The 26,320-nt window shown below is 33.9% G+C and overlaps 1 protein-coding gene across 17 annotated transcripts in view; it reads left to right on the forward strand.

Moving 5' to 3' along the window:
- msn (serine/threonine-protein kinase msn) overlaps window positions 1-26,320 on the forward strand; it is a 92,445-nt gene that overhangs the window by 14,473 nt on the left and 51,652 nt on the right. Inside the window, exon 1 of one of the 17 annotated variants that reach the window (XM_069111946.1) lies at window positions 7,689-7,820. The exons of 15 other annotated variants lie outside the window; for them this stretch is intronic. In XM_069111946.1, the coding sequence (XP_068968047.1) occupies window positions 7,815-7,820 (6 nt within the window). In that variant the 5' untranslated portion in view covers window positions 7,689-7,814. Of the gene's footprint in view, window positions 1-7,688; window positions 7,821-20,822; window positions 20,844-26,320 lie in introns of those variants that run through there. One more of the 17 variants, XM_069111947.1, reaches the window with a different exon arrangement.

Genomic DNA, 26,320 nt, shown 5'->3' on the forward strand with positions numbered 1-26,320 from the left:
ACTGAATTTATATTCCTGTCTATTCTACAAACGGTAACATTTTCAAGAATACCAATAATCCTTTTTTTCTGCGAATATTGCAAAGCTTCTTTTCATGGTTTTATTTTTCGAGTATTTTTACGTAATTTTGTAAGAGCAAAAGATAATGATAATGATTGTTTTTAATGCTTGTGTGGAAATGACTATACAGGGCAAAGTTATGCTATTTCGAGGAGCACACGCAGTGGTAGATAATGCTTTTTCTAAGAGCCATTTTTTAAATAAGATTTGAAGGTCATCATCATTTTTTTGTGGGACCATATATTTGTTTAATACATTAATCGGTCCATCTCGATATTCCCTATAAAGGTTTAAGTTAACAGTTACTTTAACTGTAAGTTTTCAAATTGAAAGTATGAAAGTCAAAGAGAACGTAAATACAAGAATACCATTTCGCGTCTTTTCTTGTTTTGCCTATATTACAGAACCTTGATTATGGGGACTCATAATAATAAATATGCGGATAGTAGGAAAACAGCTTTTCGTATAGCCAGTGACATATATTTAAAAGAAAATGGTACAAACAAACAATTAAACGCTTCATAAAATCTTACCCATCCCATACCTTACTTGACACTAAAACATATTATATTTCTTTATATATTTAATGTATATGTCTTAATATAAGTAGTTTCTCCGAGTTATTTTCATTTTGTAGTTCAAATCATCTAGGCCTTTTACGAAGAGCTATCATTAAGTATATCTTCAAAGTTCTCGTCAGTAGGTGTGTTCGCTTCTGTATCTACAGCTGCATCTAGAAAATCTATAAGAATACTGCTGATATCGACTTGTATGTCGGCGTTAAGTTTTTTATTACTTTCAAACCAGTTCATCACAGCGATACTGTCGCACCCTTCGCATCCTGGTATTTTCTCCAGTGTTTCAATTGCTTTATCTATGTCCTTTTTTATTATTTCGGGGTCTTCCGTACTCTGTTCGCTTTCATCCTTCAAAAGCTTGTCCCACGCGTTTTTCAGTATTGGATTGTTGACATTTGACCAAGCATTACTTGTCATGCGGCAACAATCCCACATATTTAAGTCGTAGTGGTCGGCTTCCGTTTTTTCCGTTGTATAGGGTTTTGTACATGGAGCTAATGTTTCCAGCAATTCGATTCCGTACATTCGCTTGAAACGTGAGATTATTCCATGATCCATTGGTTGTATGAGCGGTGCAGCATCACATGGAAGATACATGATTTTAACTAATTCATCTTTTGTACTTACTATCCCGCTTTCGTGATGAGTTTCAATGTTATCTAGCAACAGCAGAGCTTTCTTTCTGCTCCCGATTTTCTGTTGTCTCTCTGTAACTGATTTTAAGAAACATTCATCGAACCATTCATTGAAAAGTTTACTGTCCATGATAGGCTTGGTGTTAGCTTTGTAGATAGTTGACAGAATTCTGGAGGATTTTAAACATGGAGGATTCTTAGTTGTTCCGATTACTAGTACTGGCAACTTGTGACTTCCGGTAGCATTTGCACAAAGGAATGTAAGAACTCTTTCTCCGTGCGGGCTTTTCTTCGATTGCGATGCCTCAAAGAGCAGAGTTTTTTCTGGTACTGCTCTCCACATTAGTCCTAAGCAATCGGCATTGTAAACGTTATCCAATGTGTATTCTCCGTTTTGCAGAAGATTTTTAAGCTGACCTTTGTAGTAATCCGCTGCACGTTTATTTACAGTTTCTAAATCTTCATTCGCATCCGTTTTACGGAAACTATTACGTTTTTTATACTTTTTCACCCAACTCTTACTGCCTTTAAAATGAGAAGTACCGCGAAATTTGATATTGAATTCCCGAGCTTTAGTCGCTAATTTCTCATCTGTTACTCGTATGTTTTTATTTCTACATCGTATGTACCACTGGCGAAGAGCTTTTTCGAGTTTTGCTTTAGAGGCTGATCTTTCAAAAACTGTTGTGGAACTGCTAGGACCCGCTGAGCTGCTCTCGAATTCTTTTGTTATCTTTGACTGTTGTTCTTTTACTATGCCCACAGTTCTAACTGTAATATTGTACTTTTCTGCTATGGTTTTCTGAATCTCACCTTTTTCCATCATTTGAATGATATCGTATTTCTCGGCAATTGACAACATTCCCACTGTCCGTTTTAGAGCCATTATCGTTTGTAACGTTTCGACTGTAAATACCGCACTGAAATGTTGTGACGAGATTTTACTTCAACAGTTACAGTCGTCGACAATCTTAATAGGGGGAAACAAATACCATATGGATTATATACCTATATAGCTATATACGTATATATGTATATGAGATACACTATAGAGAATTATACAACATTCTGATGATAGAACGTTCGGATAATGTATGTATGTGATGTATAATCGAGGTTATAATGTATATCAAAACAATATTCGACTAATAAAATAATATTCGACCAAGAGTTGATAGAGTTGATAGAAGCAAGCACCATGAAAATGAGAATTCATTATGAGAATAATGAAAATAATTTTATTTGAAAAGAGTTTACTAATAAATGGTTTTTTGTAACTGAATTTATATTCCTGTCTATTCTACAAACGGTAGCATTTTCAAGAATACCAATAATCCATTTTTTCTGCGAATATTGCAAAGCTTCTTTTCATGGTTTTATTTTTCGAGTATTTTTACGTAATTTTGTAACAGCAAAAGACAAGGATAATGATAGTTTTTAATGCTTGTGTGGAAAAGACTACACAAGACAAAGTTATGCTATTTCGAGGAGCACACGCAGTGGTAGATAATGCTTTTTCTAAGAGCCATTTTTTAAATAAGATTTGAAGGTCATCATCATTTTTTTGTGGGACCATATATTTGTTTAATAATCGGCCCATCTCGATATTCCCTATAATGGTTTAAGTTAACAGTTGCTTTAACTCTAACTTACAAATTGAAAGTATGAAAGTCAAAGAGAACGTAAATAGAAGAATACCATTTCGCGTCTTTTCTTGTCTTGCCTATATTGCAGAACCTTAATTATGGAGACTAATAATAATAAATATCCGGATAGTAGGAAAACAGCTTTTCGTATACCCAGTGACATATATTTAAAAGAAAATGGTACAAACAAACAATTAAACGCTTCATAAAATCTTACTCATCCCATACCTTACTTGACACTAAAACATAATATATTTCTTTATATATTTAATGTATATGTCTTAATATAAGTAGTTTCTCCGAGTTATTTTCATTTTGTAGTTCAAATCATCTAGGCCTTTTATGGAGAGCTATCATCAAGTATATCTTCAAAGTTCTCGTCAGTAGGTTTGCTCGCTTGTGTATCCATAGCTGTAGTTATAAAATCTATAAGAGTACTGCTGATATCGACTTCTATGTCCGTATTATGTTTCTGAGTACTTTCAAACCAGTTCATCACAGCGATACTGTCGCACTCTTCGCATCCTGGTATTTCCTTCAGTTTATTAAGTGCTTTATCTATGTCCTTTTTTATTATTTCGGGATCTTCCGTACTCTGTTCGCTTTCATCCTTCAAAAGCTTATCCCACGCGTTTTTCAGTATAGGATTGTTGACTTTTGACCAAGCATTACTTGCTATGCGGCAACAATCCCACATATTTAAGTTGTAGTGGTCGGCTATCGTTTCTTCCTTTGTATAGGGTTTAGTACATGGAGTTAATGTTTTCAGCAATTCGATTCGGTACATTCGCTTGAAACATGAGATTATTCCTTGATCCATTGGTTGTATGAGCGGTGCAGCGCCACATGAAAGATACATGATTTTAACTAATTCATCTTTTGTACTTATTATCCCGTTTTCGTGATGAGTGGCAACGTTATCTAGCAACAGCAGAGTTTTCTCTCTGCGCCCGATTTTCTGTTGTCTTTCTGTAACTGATTTTAAGAAACATTCATCGAACCATTCATTGAAAAGTTTACTGTCCATGATAGGCTCGGTGTTACATTTGTAGATAGTTGACAGAATTCTGGTGGATGTTAAACATGGAGGATCCTTAGCTGTTCCGATTACTAGCACCGGCAACTTGTGACATCCGGTAGCATTTGCACAAATAAATACAAAAACTTTTTCTCCGTACGGGGTATGCTTCAATTGCGATGCCTCATAGAGCAGAGTTTTTCCTGGTACATCTGCCCACATTAGTCCTAAGCTATCGGCATTGTAAACATTATCCAATGTGTATTCTCCATTTTGCAGAAGATTTTTTAGTTGAGCTTTGGAGTAATTCGCTTCATCTTCATTTACGGTTTCTATATCTTCATTCGTATCCGTTTTACGGAAACCATAACGTTTTCTAAAAAGTGCCATCCATCGCTTACTGCCTTTAAAAGGTAAAGTACTGCGAAATTTTTTATTCAATTCCCGAGCTTTAGTCCCTAACATCTCATTTGTTACTGTTATGTTTTTATTTGTATATCGTATGTACCACTGGCGAAGAGCTCTGTCGAAATTCGCACAAGAGGCTGCTCTTCCAGAAACTGTTGTGGAACTGCTAGTAGACGCTACGTTGTCCTCGAAACATTCCACTATTCCACCTTGCACTTTTTTTATATTGTGTATGGCGCCTTTTGAAATACCGTACGTTTGTTCTATTATTTTGTAATGGACACCTTCTTCCATCATCTGGACGATTTCTTGTTTCTTTTCTACTGACATCATTTTCTTTCCTTTTCTTGGAATCATTATTGTTTGTAACGTTTCGAATGTAAATACCGTACTGAAATGTTGTGACGAGATTTTGTTTCGACAGTTACAGTCGTCGACGATTTTATTAGGGGGAAACAAATACTATATGGATTATATACCTATATAGGTATATACGTATATATGTATATGACATACACTATGGAGAATTATACAACATTCTGATGATTGAACGTTATGATAATGTATGTATGTGATGTATAATCGAGGTTATATTCTATATCAAAATAACGAATAATATTCCACCGAGAGTTGACGGAAGGAAGCAGCATGAGAGTGAGAATTTATTATGAGATTATTATGAGAATAATGAAAACAATTTTAATTGCAAATAGTTTACTAATAAATGGTTTTTTGTAACTGAATTTATATTTCTGTCTATTTTACAAACGGTAACATTTTCAGGAATACTAATAATCCATTGTTTCTGCGAATATTGCAAAGCTTCTTTTCATGGTTTTATTTTTCGAGTATTTTTACGTAATTTTGTAAAGGCAAAAGAAAATGATAATGATAGTTTTTAATGCTTGTGTGGAAAAGACTACACAGGACAAAGTTATGCTATTTCGAGGAGCACACGCAGTGGTAGATAATGCTTTTTCTAAGAGCCATTTTTTAAATAAGATTTGAAGGTCATCATCATTTTTTTGTGGGACCATATATTTGTTTAATACATTAATCGGTCCATCTCGATATTCCCTATAAAGGTTTCAGGTAACAGTTACTTTAACTGTAAGTTTTCAAATTGAAAGTATGAAAGTCAAAGAGAACGTAAATATAAGAACACCATTTCGCGTCTTTTCTTGTTTTGCCTATATTACAGAACCTTTATTATGGGAACTAATAATAATAAATATGCGGATAGTAGGAAAACAGCTTTTCGCATACCCAGTGACATGTTTTTAAAAGAAAATGGTACAAACAAACAATTAAACGCTACATAAAATCTTAACAATCTCATACCTTACTTGACATTAAAACATATTATATTTTTTAATATATTTAATGTATATGTCTTAATATAAGTAGTTTCTCCGAGTTATTTTCATTTTGTAGTTCAAATCATCTAGGCCTTTTATGGAGAGCTATCATCAAGTATATTTTCAAAGTTCTCGTCAGTAGGTTTGTTCGCTTCTGTATCCACAGCTGCATCTATAAAATCTATAAGAATACTGCTGATATCGACTTGTATGTCGGTGTTAAGTTTTTTATTACTTTCAAACCAGTTCATCACAGCGATATTGTCGCACCCTTCGCATCCTGGTATTTTCTCCAGTGTTTTAATTGCTATATCTATGTCATTTTTTATTATTTCGGGGTCTTCCGAACTCTGTTCGCTTTCATCCTTCAAAAGCTTGTCCCACGCGTTTTTCAGTATTGGATTCTTGACTTTTGACCAAGCATTATTTACCATACGACAGCAATCGTCTATATTTAATTGGGAATAGATGTGTATAAGTTCTTCCTCTGAAACGCTGTTAGATGTTGGCATTAATGATTCCAGCAATTCGTTTCCTTACATTCGCTTGAAACATGCGATTATTCCATGATCCATTGGTTGTATGAGCGGTGCAGCGTCACATGAAAGATACATGATTTTAACTAATTCATCTTTTGTACTTATTATCCCGTTTTCGTGATGAGTGGCAATGTTATCTAGCAAGAGCAGAGTTTTCTTTCTGCTCCCGATTTTCTGTTGTCTCTCTGTAACTGATTTTAAGAAACATTCATCGAACCATTCATTGAAAAGTTTACTGTCCATGATAGGCTTGATGTTAGCTTTGTAGATAGTTGACAGAATTCTGGAGGATTTTAAACATGGAGGATTCTTAGTTGTTCCGATTACTAGCATCGGCAACGTGTGACATCCGGTAGCATTTGCACAAAAAATGTAAGAACTTTTTCTCCGTATGGGCTTTTCTTCGATTGCGATGCCTCAAAGAGCTGAGTTTTTTCTGGTACTGCTCTCCACATTAGTCCTAAGCAATCGGCATTGTAAACGTTATCCAATGTGTATTCTCCGCCTTGCAGAAGATTTTTGAGCTGAGCTTTGGAGTAATCCGCTTCACCTTCATTTACGGTTTCTAAATCTTCATTCGTATCCGTTTAACGGAAACCATAACGTTTTTTAAAACTTGCCACCCAATCCTTACTGCCTTTAAAACGAAGATTTTTGTCTAATTTTGTATTCAATTCCCGAGCTTTAGTCGCTAATATCTCATCTGTTACTCTTATGTTTTTTGTGTACATCGTATGTACCACTTGCGAAGTGCTCTGTCGAAATTCGCACAAGAGGCTGCTCTTCCAAAAACTGTTGTGGAACCGCTAGTATCAGTTGTGTTGCTCTCGAAACATTCCCTTATTCCATCTTGTATTTTTTTTATATAGTATATGGTGCCTTTTGAAATACCATACTTTTGTGCTATTATTTTGTAATGGATACCTTCTTCCATCATCTGGAGGATTTCTTGTTTCTTTTGAACTGACTACCATTTCCTTCTTGTTGTTGTAGCCATTATTGTTTGTAACGTTTCGTATTTAAATACCGCACTGAAATGTTGTGACGAGATTTTATTTCGACAGTTACAGTCGTCGACGATTTTGATAGGAGGAAACAAATACTATATGGATTATATACCTATATAGGTATATACGTATACAGGGAGTTTGGTAACTGGTGGTATAAGCGGAAAGGGAGTGATTCTACGCGAAAAAAGAAGTCGAAAATATACAACAAAAATTTTTCGTTTGAGGCTTTGTTTTCGAGAAAATCGACTTTGAATTTTCGCTCGGTACGTGTGCATTTTATCACGTCTCGTTATAACGGATCTCACTGTAGATCGTTGTCTCGATGCAAAAATTAAAAAAAAAAAATTAAGAAAAAATTTTTCGCGTAGAATCACCCCCTTTCCGCTTGTACCACCAGTTACCAGCCACCCTGTATATGTATATGACATGCACTATGGAGAATTATACAACATTCTGATGATTGAACGTTGTGATAATGTATGTATGTGATGTATAATCGAGGTTATATTCTATATCAAAATAACGAATAATATTCCACCGAGAGTTGACGGAAGGAAGCAGCATGAAAGTAAGAATTTATTATGAGATTATTACGAGCGGTAACCTTTTCAAGAAGACTAATAATTCATTGTTTCTGCGAATATTGCAAAGCTTCTTTTCATGATTTTATTTTTCGGGTATTTTTATGTAATTTTGTAAAAGCAAAAAATAATGATTCTAACTACAGAGATAGGCGAATCAAAAATAATTCTAATTTTAGATATCGGTGAATTATGGAACTACACGTATCATTGTGCTTTATTGTTAATATCCAGTATTTTGAAAACAGTGTCTTCTTCCGTAAAAAATTTAACGTAGATTATACCTATGAAATTTGAATTTTTAGTACGTACTGGCAACTTGCCTTTTTCGATTGCAAGTAAGCAATACTGAAATTGCGATTATTAAATATAGATATCATGAAAATAAAGATTTATGTTAATCCTGATGTTATTCTGTATTTTATTTGGGCGTTACTTAGGAGAATCCTGTTTCGAAAATTCAATTTAGTACCGTTCTGTGCTATCGACCATTTGTCATAAATCACTATGTTTAGGACAATAGGAACCCTTGTGCCGCTGGCTACGAAAACATGAATGACGCATAAGCGATTGCCCCATCGCTACTCAAATCAAATTATATACACTGCTATATGCACAAGTATGCGGACACTCGCTGCAACTCGAACAAAATGTTTATATAATTATTATATTTTTAAGATTATAATAGAAATATGTTTCTCTAGTGTTAACTCTTTAATTCTCGTCGTAACTGGTATTAAATGTACTGCCAAATTGAAACTGGAACGAGGAAAATATACTTTTGCCAAACAAGTCCCATATTTATTACTAGTAAATAGCTAACACTTGATAAAATCTATATAAACTTATAGAATGTAATTGAATAAACGCATATTGCAATCATTCTAAACTCTCAACATTGCACAGATATGTATGCTTACAGTCACTAACCTTAGCTGTTTTCATGGAAGTAATGTTCATTCATCTTCAATTGTGTTTTGCTTTTTAATTACACTAATGAATATCAACTATTGTATTGGACATTATCAACTAATCGCACATGGTTAATCGAGATAAGATCAGATGCGAATGTACATTATAGAGCCTTATTTCAAATATATTTTATGTACTTGCAATAATATTTAAGTGTCTTAATGCTTACGTACGGTAGTATATACTCACCCTACAAACAATTTTTATAATTTCCAGTTGTGAAACCAGATTTGTCTAAAGCAGTAAAAATTAGTTTCTATTCCACGCATGAAATTGACATTGACGGAGGAATTTTTTACTGAAAACTTTCAAGTCGTCGAATTTCACCGTCTTATTTTCTATCTGTTTAAAATTCGTGGAATTTTAAATCATATCTGTACTTCTATTAGAATGATTTTGGACATGTTAGATTTTTGGCCATCTAACCAACATATGTTATCATGTGGGTTCTTCCCTTTTTACACTGTTGTGCGATAGCTAATTTTTCATATTCAGTATATCGCACGTATCTTTGAGCGGATAATAAATCACCAAACATTTAATGTTTTTTAAAAGATTTTTTATTATGAAGGGCTAATCTTCTTCAAAAGATATGTCTGTAAATACATCCGTTGTTCGCTGAAACATTTTCTGCAAACTTTTTAATATATAAATTAAACGTTTTAATATACAGGTTGAATCGACTAATTTGGCGTCGTCAAATAATTTGAAAATTACTGTAGAAAGCATTGTTTTGAGCAAAAATCAGATATTACTCATGTCAATGTAGTTTTCTTTTATTCTTTATCACGACGAGTAACTTATAAATCATAAACAGATTGCAAATATTTATGTAAATTTATATTTATTAATATTTTCCAGTAGTATTTGCCAAATCGTTATAATGAACAATAGTCTGGCATTTCTTTCCACGACTCACTTTCAGATTTGTTATTCCTCGTTTTAAGCTTTTGAACTATTTCTTTGCAGTACATTCACTTGGGTGCGGCTGGTGGTATTGACTTTGATGATATTGGTTACGAAATGACCACTTCCAGCAATTTGGAAAGAATTGCATTTAGTTCTTTTTTTCAGTTGTGTGACGGAATTAACTGCGAAAAGTTTCGTCGATAGAGTCAAACCATTACTATTAAATGACGAGATATCTCGGCACAAACGTTAAACAGGTGGTATCGAGCCGCGAGACATCTCGTCTAGTGTTATGAAGGGGTTAAAGTACAATTAGGAAAAATTCATCGAATCAAACATCAGGTGAAAGAAATGCCTAAACGGTTTCCTAAATATGGAGAAGTCTGTCCAATTACTTGATCTATTAAAATCCGATGAACTGCTTTCATTTTATTTCTTTAAACATGTTCTAATGTTACGAATAGTCCTTCTTTTACAATTTCTAACAACGAATGTAACATAACATTGGACATGAAGCTGACGATATTAAATATTTCTTATACAACATATAATATTCTGATTTAATAATCTGATAAAGGAGTTTTAGTAAGTATAACTATATTTCGACAAAGATGAACGAGATATGCTGGTCCTCAAGTACAGATTTACCAACCAATATTTCGCAATTAATACTTTTACAAATTTCAAAATGTAAATAGAATTGTTACCTTTTTGGCCTTTATTAAACATAATTGTAAATATTTTTAACTGACACGGGTAACTTCGATTCGCCGAATAATTTCGGCTCGATACTCTGAAGAACAAAGTTGTGTTTAGGAACATGTATGGGAGATCTAGGGTGATATCGTATAATGTAGCCAGAATATTGATGGATGTAGGCGTTGAGGTAAGAGGAATGTTACATACATTTTTAAAAGTAAGATTATATTTTTTGACGCATTGATAGATGTAATTCGCTATTCCTTAAAGAATAATTCCTTAAAGAAATATTAGCTTGTTATAGGGGTGTCCTGAATTGTAACGTTATAAAATAGCGTTTTTTTTGTGATTTTTTTTTTAGAAGGGAAAGAAAGAAATGAAGTTCTTGAATTTTGAAGTATGGTTTTATATATATTTAACGAATACAAAAAAATTCTTTTTAAAGTAAAAAAAAAATTATAACAGATTTCTAAGCCTATCTAATGGGCGTCTTGTCGCTGCAGTCTTCAATCGGCTGGAAAGATCCGCTTCGTAATTCTTGACTGAAACAAAAAATCAAAAAAGGATTAAATTTTTGTTTTCTTGTGGGTGAACTAAAAAAAGGTAGAAAAAAATGTGAAATTAAAAATTTCGGCGGGTTTAAAAAAGAAATGTGTTTAAAAAAAAAACTTTAAGGTGCTATAACAATTATTTAAATAAACTTTTTGACGAACTTTTTTAGTTCACTTAGAAGAGAATTTAATACTGAAGAAAAAAATTGTTGGTTCAATTAAATAAGTCGTTTAGTTTTTTTTTTGCTATTACGCCCACCAATTTAGAAAAATCATGAAAATAAAAACTGGTGAAAACGCGTTTCAAAATTTTCAATAGGAAAAAATATCAATTTTTAGTTACTTACGTTGATAATCTGCTAATCAGCTATTCCTGGTCAATATATCAGTCCTTCTACTTCTTCAAAAGCCTCACTTTGATGCATTTGACAGAGTCTACGAGCTGTACGAGCCTCTTTACGGCTAAATGCCTGGCGCTTGTTCTCTCTCTCGATCCGTTGCGTGTCAACGATATCAGTAAACATTTTGCACTGCTGGTCTGTATTCAAATTAAGCAACTGCATGACACTCAGAATCGCTGAATACCCTTCGTTGAACATACCTGCAGCCGTGTAGGCAGCAATTTCAACGATCTTTTGGCCCGAATTGAGGTGTTTTGGAATGATGAGCCAAATTGTTGAGTTGAACGACTCATTGGAATTTTGAGTATAACCGCCTAAGCATCGCGTTAAAAAGGTTATCGTCTGGGAGATCTTCATAAATTGGGCGAATGTGTTTCTCAACTTCTTCATTAATCAATCGACCGGGATGATTCAGCGTTGCTGTTACAGTTTCTTTCATCTTTTGGACTAATGGCCAAACCATAATATTTTTACGATGTGTACAAATTTTTACAATCTGAACAAAACTAACCGTTAATGCTACAAACTAGTAGGTAAAGCCACGTACACTAAATGAATCATACACAAGACTCGACTGGATACAACCATAGATTGTAACTATTCTATTGAACAACCCTTCAACCTTTTTCAGGTATGAAACTCTGAATAGAAAGTCGGAGTGGCGAGCGCTCGCATACCTGCTCCACGCTCGTCTGCTTTATATTCTTGGAAATATTTAGAATTGGCCTTTATCACTTTGCAAATATATTCTTAGATAGTGTATCTATCGATTTAAGCAATAAAAAAAAAAAAAACGATTTTTTGACATTTTAATTCAGGACGTTCCCTTATGTCAGAAAACTGTTACTTTCTTTTAAGAAGATGTAAATATTTTCGAGACGTATGTTAACGAGTACCTGTATCAACATTTACGTTTAATGATTTAGTTTAACGCTACTGCTCATTTTATAGCATATGTTCAGTAATTCGTAGATCTCCGAAAATATTAATAATAATCATAATTTTTAGTTTCTTTTCAAGATGATTAAGACATTTGTTAGGTAAAAAATAGTTGGTAGATATCAGAATACGATGATGTATTTACATTTCATCAAAATTATAAGCTGAGACTGAAATTCTTTCTAAAGAATTGTCAGCAATTGTTTTCTTATAAGATTAAAATATATTCTATTATATTTTCTTTTAATTCAAACTAAAGTATTTAGCATTTTCTTTGGCTTGTAACGCGTCTAATGTTATATTTAATGTTTCCTTTACACTTTATACAAATGAAATTTGGTAAAACTTGTAATTTTTTGCAAAATTACAAAAATAAATAATTTTATACAAAACATCAGAATAGAGATCACAGATAAATGTTAATAATTATAATAAATGCTAATCTTTTACTAAGAAATTGCTTCATAACTTGAAAACCAAAACCGACGGAGAGTTATTGAGAATGAAAATCTTGATAATATATTTCACAGTCATTTAAATGGGCGAGGTCGCCATTCCCAATAATTAAATTCTTAATAATTATATTTAGTTAATTAATTACAATCGTAATATCTTCTCCGTTTAATAAGACAAATTATAAAGAATACGAGATAGAAGAGGGAAAAAAGAAGTTAATAAATGTATTGTATTTCTTTCTACATAATATGATTCTATAAATATAAATTTAATTCCAAATCAAGTTTTGCACCGATTATTTACGTATCCAGCGGCTTTGGTAGGTACTCGCACTGATAAATATCTGCTGATATACAGAGTGAGGAACATAAATCGGAACACCTAAAGCGGAATATCTAAATATCTTCGTTCTTAATGGTTGTATGAAAAAAACTATACAGGACAAAGTTATGTTATATGGAGAAGCACGCGCAGTGGTAGATCATGTTTTTTCCGAAAGTCATTTTTTAAATAAGATTTGAAGGTAATCAACATTTTTTTGTGGGACCATATATTTGTTTAATACATTAATCGATCCATCTCGATATTCCCTACAAAGATTTAATTTAACAGTTACATTAACTCTAATTGTTCAAATTGAAAATATGAAAGTCAAAGAGGACATAAATACAAGGAGACCATTTCGCGTTTTTCCTTGTTTTCCATATATTGTTGATTCTTGATTATCGTAATTCATAATAATAAATATCAGGATATTAGAAAACAGCTTCTCGTATACCGATTGTCATATATTTCAAACTAAATGGTACAAACAAACAATTCAGCGCTACATAAAATCTTATACGTCCCATACCTTTCTTGTCAATAATACATATTATATTTCTTAATATATTTTTAAATATATGTGTCTTAATATAAGTAATTCCTCCTAATTGCTTTCATTTTGTAGTTCAAACCATCTAAGCCTTTTATGGAGTGCTATTATCAAGTATATTTTCAAAGTTCGTTCGCTTCTGTATTCGTAGCAGCGTTTATAAAATCTAGAAGAGTTTCCTGGATATCATCTTGTGTGTCGGTATTATGTTCCTTATCAGTTTCAAACCAGTTCATCACAGCGATACTGTCGCACTCTCCGCATCCTGGTAATCTATTCAGTTTTGTAAGAGCTTCATCTATGTCTTTTTTTATTATTTCGGACTCTTCCGAACTCTGTTCGCCCTCATCCTTCAAAAGCTTGTTCCACGCGTTTTTCAGTATTGGATTCTTGACTTTTGACCAAGCATTATGTACCATATGACAGCAATCATCTATATTTAATTGGGAATAGATGTGTATAACTTCTTCCTCTGAAACGCTGTTAGATGTTGGCATTAATGATTCTAGCAATTCGTTTCCGTACATTCGCTTAAAACATGCGATTATTCCACGATCCATTGGTTGTATGAGCGGTGCAGCGTCATATGAATAGTACATGATTTTAACAAATTCATCTTTTGTACTTATTATCCTGTTTTCGTGATTCGAGCCACCGTTATGTAGCAACAACAGAGTTTTCTCTCTGTGTCCGTTTTTCTGTTGTCTTTCTGTAACTAATTTTAAGAAACATTTATTGAACCATTCATTGAGTATGTTATTGTCCATGAAAGGCTTGGTGTTAGTTTTATTCATAATTGATGGATCACTTGGGTGAAAACTATTGAAAAATGGAAAATCCTCAATCGTGGTGATTATTAGTACCGGCAGCTTGTGACATCCGGTAGCATTTGCACAGAGAAATGTAGTAACTTGTCCTCCGCCCATTCTTCTCCTTGATTGCGATTTCTCAAAGAGCAGAGTTTTTTCTGGTACTGCTTTCCACATTAGTGCTGCGCTATCGGCATTGTAAACATTATCCAATGTGTACTCCCCGTCTTGCAGAAGTTTTCTAATCTCAGCTTTGAAGATATCCGCTTCATATTGATTTCCTAAATCTTTGCTGATATCCTCTTTACGGAAATTAGAACGTTCTTTAAATCTTGCCACCCAACGGAGACTGCCTTTAAAACTATGATTTGTGCGAAATTGTGCATTCAATTCCCGAGCTTTATCCTTTAACATTGCATTTGTTACATTTATGTTTTTTTTTGTACATTGTGTGTACCACTGGTGAAGAGCTTTGTGGAAATTCGCAACAGAGCCTCCCACTTCTAATACTATTGTGTAACGGCTAGTAGCTGCTGAGTTGGTCTCAAATAATTTTATTATCTCTTCTCGTCTTGATCTTATAGTGGACACGGTGGCACGTCCAATACCATACATTTTTGCTATGGATCTATGAGACTCACCTTTGTCTATCATCTGAAGGATTTCATATTTTTTCTTAACTGTCAACCGTAACCGTTCTCGTGTTGGAGCCATTATTGTTTGTAACGTTTCGAATGTAAATACCGCACTGAAATGTTGTGACGAGATTTTACTTCAACAGTTACAGTCGTCGACAATCTTAATAGGGAGAAACAAATACTATATGGATTATATACCTATATAGCTATATACGTATATATGTATATGAGATACACTATGGAGAATTATACAACATTCTGATGATTGAACGTTCGGATAATGTATGTATGTGATGTATAATCGAGGTTATACTGTATATCAAAACAATATTCGACTAATAAAATAATTTTCGACCAAGAGTTGATAGAAGCAAGCAGCATGAAAATGAGAATTTATTATGAGAATAATGAAAATAACTTTATTTGCAAATAGTTTATTAATAAATGGTTTTTTGTAACTGAATTTATATTCCTGTCTATTCTACAAACGGTAACATTTTCAAGAATACCAATAATCCTTTTTTTCTGCGAATATTGCAAAGCTTCTTTTCATGGTTTTATTTTTCGAGTATTTTTACGTAATTTTGTAAGAGCAAAAGATAATGATAATGATTGTTTTTAATGCTTGTGTGGAAATGACTATACAGGGCAAAGTTATGCTATTTCGAGGAGCACACGCAGTGGTTGATAATGCTTTTACTAAGAGCCATTTTTTAAATAAGATTTGAAGGTCATCATCATTTTTTTGTGGGACCATATATTTGTTTAATACATTAATCGGTCCATCTCGATATTCCCTATAAAGGTTTAAGTTAGCAGTTACTTTAACTGTAAGTTTTCAAATTGAAAGTATGAAAGTCAAAGAGAACGTAAATACAAGAATACCATTTCGCGTCTTTTCTTGTCTTTCCTATATTGCAGAACCTTAATTATGGGGACTAATAATAATAAATATCCGGATAGTAGGAAAACAGCTTTTCGTATACCCAGTGACATATATTTAAAAAAAAATGGTACAAACAAACAATTAAACGCTACATAAAATCTTGCCCATCTCATACCTAACTTGACACTAAAACATATTATATTTTTTAATATATTTAATTGTATATGTCTTAATATAAGTAGATTCTCCGAGTTATTTTCATTTTGTAGTTCAAATCATCTAGGCCTTTTATGGAGAGCTATCATCAAGTATATCTTCAAAGTTCTCGTCAGTAGGTGTGTTCGCTTCTGTAGCCACAGCTGTATCTATAAAATCTATAAGAATACTGCTGATATCGACTTGTATGTCGGTGTTATGTTTTTTATTACTTTCAAACCAGTTCATCACAGCGATACTGTCGCACCCTTCGCATCCTGGTATTTCCTTCAGTTTATTAAGTGCTGTATCTATGTCCTTTTTTATTATTTCGGGATCTTCCGTACTCTGTTCGCTTTCATCCTTCAAAAGCTTATCCCACGCGTTTTTCAGTATTGGATTGTTGACTTTTGACCAAGCATTACTTGTCATGCGGCAACAATCCCACATCTTTAAGTTGTAGTGGTCGGCTATCGTTTTTTCCGTTGTATAGATGTTAGTACATGGAGCTAGTGTTTCCAGCAATTCGATTCCGTACATTCGCTTGAAACATGCGATTATTCCATGATCCATTGGTTGTATGAGCGGTGCACCGTCACATGAAAGATACATGATTTTAACTAATTCATCTTTTGTACTTATTATCCCGCTTTCGTGAGTGGCAATGTTATGTAGCAAGAGCAGAGTTTTCTTTCTGCTCCCGGTTTTCTGTTGTCTTTCTGTAACTGATTTTAAGAAACATTCATCGAACCATTCATTGAAAAGTTTAGTGTCCATTATAGGCTCGGTGTTAGCTTTGTAGATAGTTGACAGAATTCTGGAGGATTTTAAACATGGAGGATTCTTAGTTGTTCCGATTACTAGCACCGGCAACTTGTGACATCCGGTAGCATTTGCACAAAGAAATGTAAGAACTTTTTCTCCGTGCGGGGTTTTCTTCGATTGCGATGCCTCAAAGAGCTGAGTTTTTTCTGGTACTGCTCTCCACATTAGTCCTAAGCAATCGGCATTGTAAACGTTATCCAATGTGTATTCTCCGTCTTGCAGAAGATTTTTGAGCTGAGCTTTGGAGTAATCCGCTTCACTTTCATTTACGGTTTCTAAATCTTCACTCGTATCCGTTTTACGGAAACCATAACGTTTTTTAAAACTTGTCACCCAACGCCTACTGCCTCTAAAACTTGTTTTCCACCGTATTTTTTTATTCAATTCCCGTGCTTTAGCCACTAACATCTCATTTGTTACTGTTATGTTTTTATTTGTATGTCGTATGTACCACTGGCGAAGATCTGTGTTGAAATCCACACAAGAGTCTGCTGTTTCAGTAAGTTTTGTGGAAGTGCTACTACCCGCACTACTAGTACTAGTACCCGCTGATGTGCCTTGGAATTCTTCTATTATCTGTGCCTTTTGTGCTCTTATTCTGCGCACAGTTTTTTCTGAAATACTGTACTTTTCTGCTATGGTTTTCTGAGTCAGACCTTTTTCAAGCATTTGAATGATATCGTATTTCTCGGCAAGTGACAACATTCCCACTGCCTGTTTTAAGTCATTATCGTTTGTAACGTTTCGAATGTTAATACCGCACTGAAATGTTGTGTCGAGATTTTACTTCAACAGTTACAGTCGTCGACAATCTTAATAGGGGGAAACAAATACTATATGGATTATATACCTATATAGCTATATACGTATATATGTATATGAGATACACTATAGAGAATTATACAACATTTTGATGATAGAAAGTTCAGATAATGTATGTATGTGATGTATAATCGAGGTTATACTGTATATCAAAACAATATTCGACTAATAAAATAATATTCGACCAAGAGTTGATAGAGTTGATAGAAGCAAGCACCATGAAAATGAGAATTCATTATGAGAATAATGAAAATAATTTTATTTGCAAAGAGTTTACTAATAAATGGTTTTTTGTAACTGAATTTATATTCCTGTCTATTCTACAAACGGTAGCATTTTCAAGAATACCAATAATCCATTTTTTCTGCGAATATTGCAAATCTTCTTTTCATGGTTTTATTTTTCGAGTATTTTTGCGTAATTTTGTAAGAGCAAAAGATAATGATAATGATTGTTTTTAATGCTTGTGTGGAAAAGACTATACAGGGCAAAGTTATGCTATTTCGAGGAGCACACGCAGTGGTAGATAATGCTTTTTCTAAGAGCCATTTTTTAAATAAGATTTGAAGGTCATCATTATTTTTTTGTGGGACCATATATTTGTTTAATACATTAATCGGTCCATCTCGATATTCCCTATAAAGGTTTAAGTTAGCAGTTACTTTAACTGTATGTTTTCAAATTGAAAGTATGAAAGTCAAAGAGAACATAAATACAAGAATACTATTTCGCGTCTTTTCTTGTCTTGCCTATATTGCAGAACCTTAATTATGGGGACTAATAATAATAAATATCCGGATAGTAGGAAAACAGCTTTTCGTATACCCAGTGATATATATTTCAAAAAAAATGGTACAAACAAACAATTAAACGCTACATAAAATCTTGCCCATCTCATACCTAACTTGACACTAAAACATATTATATTTTTTAATATATTTAATGTATATGTCTTAATATAAGTAGATTCTCCGAGTTATTTTCATTTTGTAGTTCAAATCATCTAGGCCTTTTATGGAGAGCTATCATCAAGTTTATCTTCAAAGTTCTCGTCAGTAGGTGTGTTCGCTTCTGTAGCCACAGCTGCATCTAGAAAATCTATAAGAATACTGCTGATATCGACTTGTATGTCGGTGTTATGTTTTTTATTACTTTCAAACCAGTTCATCACAGCGATACTGTCGCACCCTTCGCATCCTGGTATTTTCTCCAGTGTTTCAATTGCTTTATCTATGTCCTTTTTTATTATTTCGGAGTCTTCCGTACTCTGTTCGCTTCCATCCTTCAAAAGCTTGTCCCACGCGTTTTTCAGTATTGGATTGTTGACATTTGACCAAGCATTACTTGTCATGCTGGAACAATCCCACATATTTAAGTCGTAGTGGTCTGCTTCCGTTTTTTCCGTTGTATAGGGTTTAGTACATGGAGCTAATGTTTCCAGCAATTCGATTCTGTACATTCGCTTGAAACGTGAGATTATTCCATGATCCATTGGTTGTATGAGCGGTGCAGCGTCACATGAAAGATACATGATTTTAACTAATTCATCTTTTGTACTTATTATCCCGTTTTCGTGATGAGTGGCAATGTTATCTAGCAAGAGCAGAGTTTTCTTTCTGCTCCCGATTTTCTGTTGTCTCTCTGTAACTGATTTTAAGAAACATTCATCGAACCATTCATTGAAAAGTTTACTGTCCATGATAGGCTTGATGTTAGCTTTGTAGATAGTTGACAGAACTCTGGAGGATGTTAAACATGTAGGATCTTTAGTTATTCCGATTACTAGCATCGGCAACTTGTGACATCCGGTAGCATTTGCACAAAAAATGTAAGAACTTTTTCTCCGTATGGGCTTTTCTTCGATTGCAATGCCTCAAAGAGCTGAGTTTTTTCTGGTACTGCTCTCCACATTAGTCCTAAGCAATCGGCATTGTAAACGTTATTCAATGTGTATTCTCCGCCTTGCAGAAGATTTTTGAGCTGAGCTTTGGAGTAATCCGCTTCACCTTCATTTACGGTTTCTAAATCTTCATTCGTATCCGTTTAACGGAAACCATAACGCTTTTTAAAACTTGCCACCCAATCCTTACTGCCTTTAAAACGAAGATTTTTGTCTAATTTTGTATTCAATTCCCGAGCTTTAGTCGCTAATATCTCATCTGTTACTCTTATGTTTTTTGTGTACATCGTATGTACCACTTGCGAAGTGCTCTGTCGAAATTCGCACAAGAGGCTGCTCTTCCAAAAACTGTTGTGGAACCGCTAGTATCAGTTGTGTTGCTCTCGAAACATTCCCTTATTCCATCTTGTATTTTTTTTATATAGTATATGGTGCCTTTTGAAATACCATACTTTTGTGCTATTATTTTGTAATGGATACCTTCTTCCATCATCTGGAGGATTTCTTGTTTCTTTTCAACTGACTACCATTTCCTTCTTGTTGTTGTAGCCATTATTGTTTGTAACGTTTCGTATTTAAATACCGCACTGAAATGTTGTGACGAGATTTTATTTCGACAGTTACAGTCGTCGACGATTTTGATAGGAGGAAACAAATACTATATGGATTATATACCTATATAGGTATATACGTATACAGGGAGTTTGGTAACTGGTGGTATAAGCGGAAAGGGAGTGATTCTACGCGAAAAAAGAAGTCGAAAATATACAACAAAAATTTTTCGTTTGAGGCTTTGTTTTCGAGAAAATCGACTTTGAATTTTCGCTCGGTACGTGTGCATTTTATCACGTCTCGTTATAACGGATCTCACTGTAGATCGTTGTCTCGATGCAAAAATTAAAAAAAAAAAATTAAGAAAAAATTTTTCGCGTAGAATCACCCCCTTTCCGCTTGTACGACCAGTTACCAGCCACCCTGTATATGTATATGACATGCACTATGGAGAATTATACAACATTCTGATGATTGAACGTTGTGATAATGTATGTATGTGATGTATAATCGAGGTTATATTCTATATCAAAATAACGAATAATATTCCACCGAGAGTTGACGGAAGGAAGCAGTATGAAAGTAAGAATTTATTATGAGATTATTACGAGCGGTAACCTTTTCAAGAAGACTAATAATTCATTGTTTCTGCGAATATTGCAAAGCTTCTTTTCATGATTTTATTTTTCGGGTATTTTTATGTAATTTTGTAAAAGCAAAAAATAATGATTCTAACTACAGAGATAGGCGAATCAAAAATAATTCTAATTTTAGATATCGGTGAATTATGGAACTACACGTATCATTGTGCTTTATTGTTAATATCCAGTATTTTGAAAACAGTGTCTTCTTCCGTAAAAAATTTAACGTAGATTATACCTATGAAATTTGATTTTTTAGTACGTACTGGCAACTTGCCTTTTTCGATTGCAAGTAAGCAATACTGAAATTGCGATTATTAAATATAGATATCATGAAAATAAAGATTTATGTTAATCCCGATGTTATTCTGTATTTTATTTGGGCGTTACTTAGGAGAATCCTGTTTCGAAAATTCAATTTAGTACCGTTCTGTGCTATCGACCATTTGTCATAAATCACTATGTTTAGGACAATAGGAACCCTTGTGCCGCTGGCTACGAAAACATGAATGACGCATAAGCGATTGCCCCATCGCTACTCAAATCAAATTATATACACTGCTATATGCACAAGTATGCGGACACTCGCTGCAACTCAAACAAAATGTTTATATAATTATTATATTTTTAAGATTATAATAGAAATATGTTTCTCTAGTGTTAACTCTTTAATTCTCGTCGTAACTGGTATTAAATGTACTGCCAAATTGAAACTGGAACGAGGAAAATATACTTTTGCCAAACAAGTCCCATATTTATTACTAGTAAATAGCTAACACTTGATAAAATCTATATAAACTTATAGAATGTAATTGAATAAACGCATATTGCAATCATTCTAAACTCTCAACATTGCACAGATATGTATGCTTACAGTCACTAACCTTAGCTGTTTTCATGGAAGTAATGTTCATTCATCTTCAATTGTGTTTTGCTTTTTAATTACACTAATGAATATCAACTATTGTATTGGACAATATCAACTAATCGCACATGGTTAATCGAGATAAGATCAGATGCGAATGTACATTATAGAGCCTTATTTCAAATATATTTTATGTACTTGCAATAATATTTAAGTGTCTTAATGCTTACGTACGGTAGTATATACTCACCCTACGAACAATTTTTATAATTTCCAGTTGTGAAACCAGATTTGTCTAAAGCAGTAAAAATTAGTTTCTATTCCACGCATGAAATTGACATTGACGGAGGAATTTTTTTTTTGCTGAAAAGTTTTTACTGTCTCGACTTGAAGCATGCATAAATTGTATAAATTAAATTCATCTACTGTAAGAAAGAATCCAAATCTGAGGACGGCAGTAAATTTGGTGGCAATAAAGAGGATTTTAGGGGCGCCTAATAACGGTTCATTGGGGTTATTGTGGGCCTGAGTAAACATGTTTCCACATTTTGTTACTATTTAGTCCGAAATCAAAGATTTGGGCCGCAGGAAATAATATGCAATATTGTAGAAAACTACTGGGAAACTTTCAATGGGCTATAGGTACAATTGAAAGTGTTGACAGGCCGGAAAAGATTATCCCGGTGAGCCATATGCCCTTTGGAACGGCGTCTAATTATAAAGGTATACCTGACTGTCTTGGGTCCTTAATAGTTGTAAAATGCATGTGGATGGTGGTAATACCGGAAACTTTGCTATAAAAGGACGTTTCGGTAGAGAGAATAGCCAGTTACGAGTAAGTTGCGAGCAGTTGCAGTTGCGAGTTAGTCTTTCCTCAGTAGTTGTCGAGTTGTGAGTTGATGGTCATGAGCTTCAATTATTATAAATAAATCTATATAATAAATAAAGTCTCATATAATTCTGGGACCCGTGCCGGGATTGAACAGAACAGAAAAGGAACTATTTAACAGATCGTGTTAAATAATTTAATTATTCGCATAGTAATTGTGCAACTGAGTTGATATCAAGTCGATATCACGATGAGCGAAGTATCAAACGCGGACAATACCATCGTGAATATCGAAGAATAGTGCATTGTTAACGATAAGCCTGAACGAATCGAAACAGTGAAAGTTGCGGAGTTCAAAGATGAACTCCAGAAACGAAGATAAAAAGCAGTTGGTAAGAAGAAAGAACTGCAACAGCGTGTAAGAGCTTCCATTGCCTTGAAAATTGAGCATGGACGAAGAAGACGAAGAACGAAGAGCGCAAAGTGTTTGAAACACACGTAAGAGTCGGTAACAGGAACGCACTCGTCTTAATATTCAGAGCTGGTAACAACGTCAACGTGCAAAGCTGGCCGCTGGAATTTGAGGAAATGTGCCACCTTTGTGGTTGGATTGACGTGCAGCGAGTAATATACGCGACTTTTACGCGTTCGGCAAAATTGTTCGTTAACTATGAAATGTGCTTTAAAAGTTGCAAAATAACGAAGGAAATGTTGAGTACCGAATTTGCGCAAAAGGTAGACGCGCACAAGGTGCATAAAGGATTGTCGCATCGAACCAAGGACACAGAGACATACCAATAGTTCGACATACCTAAGCAAGTGAATGTGGAGAGTTCAATCGTGATAAAATATATCATCGACGGAATTCGTGACGAGGAGATCGACAAAATAATACTGTATGGCGCCAAGGATATTCGCGAATTAAAAGAGAAGTTCGCCCTGTGCGAGGTCATGAAATAAAACGCGAAGACGAAAAGAAGAAAAATCCGAGAAGACGAGTCGCCACAGAGCTGCACAGAAACCGGTGCGACGGTGTTTTCTGTGCGAAAACAAAGACCATCTAAGTGCGAAATGTCCAACAAAAAGCAAAGGTGCTAGATGTTTCAAATGTCAAGAGTACGGGCACATGGCATTGCAGTTTAACAATGTAAGTATATCCTCTGAGGAGGCGTGTAGTGTGTCGCAATTATTACAGACGAAGCGTTGTAGAGACGTTGACACTTCGTCAACTGCGCGCGCGTATTATCAAGGACTAATGTTCACTACTTAAAAAACAAAGAAGTCTAAAAATTATTTAAGTGGTCAATTATATTTTTCGGTAATGATTTTATTTAACGATTTTACATACTGATTATACAAAGAACAAATTAAAGGTATTAGGTTGTCCGAAAAGTTTTTTTCGTTTCATAAGGTGACAATAGATGAACAACAATTTTTGTTTTATATTATTTTATTGAATTAGGTATGATCCATTCTGTCATATTTCTATTATTGTGTTCGTGCATAATTCAATAAACTAATATAAAATAAATAACATAGTGCACTTATTATTTCCGTATAAAACGGAAGAAACTTTTCGGACAACCTAATATGTATTAAAAGTTTATTATATTTAGTTTTTATATTAAGTTTTTTATATTTAAAACTTTATTTAGTCATAAATGGTAGTGTAACTTTTTAATTAATTTTAATAGATAAGTAGAGATAGTGTTGCAATTAATTGGGAATAATTCCAGGTAAACAATAACTAATAATAACAACAAGAAAAGAGGAAAAACGTTGCTAAAGTGAAAAAAAGAGATCTCTCCCGAAAAATGTGACGGTGGAACGTCGAGGAGTTCCTTAGTATCCTTGAGCGGAAATTTCGAAGATGAACGAACGTCCTTGATCATACCTGTGAGTAGCGAACTCTCGAAGATGCCGGACGAAAGGTTGTTCGCGAGATCGGAAGAGACACTGCTACTATTGCAAGCAGTGGAGATGCAGAATTTACAAAAATCCAAGATACTGTTTAAGTCTCGAAAGCGCATCGACTCCAGCTCATTGAGATTGTTGGATAACGCTGAATCTCCGTGCAAGGATAGTCCACTAGTGACGAAAATCTAAGTGACATGAATCAAAGTGAACCGAAAGATTTCGAGGTTGTTCATTGTACAAGCAAAATGAAAACATCCGAACAGACAACTAAAGTCGATCATGCAGCGTCAATTTTACCAACACCAGCGAACATCATGGTGCGTCCGGGGTTAAAGAATATGATATTGTTCGTGAGGAAATCCGAGAACCTTTAGGCAGAATATAGATAGATGTAGGCGTTGAGGTCAGAGGAAGGTTATATAGATTTTTAAAAATAAGATTATATTTTTCTATGCATTGATCGAAGTAGTTCGCTATTCCTTCTAAAGAAATATTAGCCTGTTAAGTCGGAAAACTATTACCTTCCTTTAAGGGGGAGTAAATACTTCAGAGACGTATGTTAACGAGTACTTGTATAAACATTTACGTTTAATGATTTAGTTTAACGCTACTACACATTTAATAGCGTATATTCAGTAATTCGTAAATCTTCGGAAATACTAGTAATTACAATTACAGTTTCCTTTTCGTTTAATAAGACAAACTATACAAAATACGAGAAAGAAGAGAGAAAACAAGAAGCTAGTCTGTTTATACGTATTTGTTTCTATATCATATAATTTTAGAAATATAAATTTAATTCCAGTTCAAGTTTTGCATAGATTATTCATGTATCTAGCGGCTTTGCTAACTGATAAGTATCCGGTGATATACAGAATGGGACACATAACATAACATAATCGGAACATCTAAATATCTTCGCTTTTAATGGTTGTATGAAAAAAACCGTACAGGACAAAGTTGTACCATATGGAGGAGCACATGCAGTAAATGTAGTAAGTTTTTCTGAAAGTCATCTTTTAAATAACATTTTAAGGTCATCATCAGTTTTTTGTGAGACCATATATTTGTTTAATACATGAATCGATCCATCTCGATATTTTCTATAAAGATTTAATTTAACAGTTACTTTAACTCTAATTTGTCAAATTGAAGGTATAAAAGGCAAAGAGGACGTAAATACAAGGAGACCATTTCGCGTCTTCCCTTGTTTTAGATATATTGTTGAATCTTGATTATCGTAACTCATAATAATAAATATCAGGATAGTAGGAAAACAGCTTTTCGTATATCGAGTGTCATACATTTCAAACCAAATGGTACAAACAAACAATTGAATGCTACATAAAATCTTACGCGTCCCATAGCTCTCTTATCACATATTATATTTCTTAATATGTTTTTTAATATATATGTCTTAACATAAATAGTTTCTCCGAGTTACTTTCATTTTGTAGTCTAAACCATCTAAGTCTTTTCTTGAGAGCTTCTGTAAAGTATATCTTCAAAGCTGTCATCAGTAAATTCGCTCGTTCCTTAGCCAGAGTTTCATTTATAAAATCTTGAAGAATATGGTTGATATCTACTTGTATGTTGGTATTATGTTTTTTATCAATTTGAAACCAATTCATCATAGCGACTTTGTCGCACCCTCCGCATACTGGTAATCTATTCAGTGTTGCAAGTTCTTCAACTATGTCATTTTTTATTATTTCGAAGTCTCCCGAACTTTGTTCGCTTTCATGTTTCAAAGGCATGTCCCACTCATTCTTCAATATTGCATTGTGGATTCTTGATCAAGCATCAT

This window comes from Bombus flavifrons, chromosome 4 (genome assembly GCF_040668555.2).
Source record: "Bombus flavifrons isolate JBK064 chromosome 4, iyBomFlav1_principal, whole genome shotgun sequence".
Taxonomy (NCBI): domain Eukaryota; kingdom Metazoa; phylum Arthropoda; class Insecta; order Hymenoptera; family Apidae; genus Bombus; species Bombus flavifrons.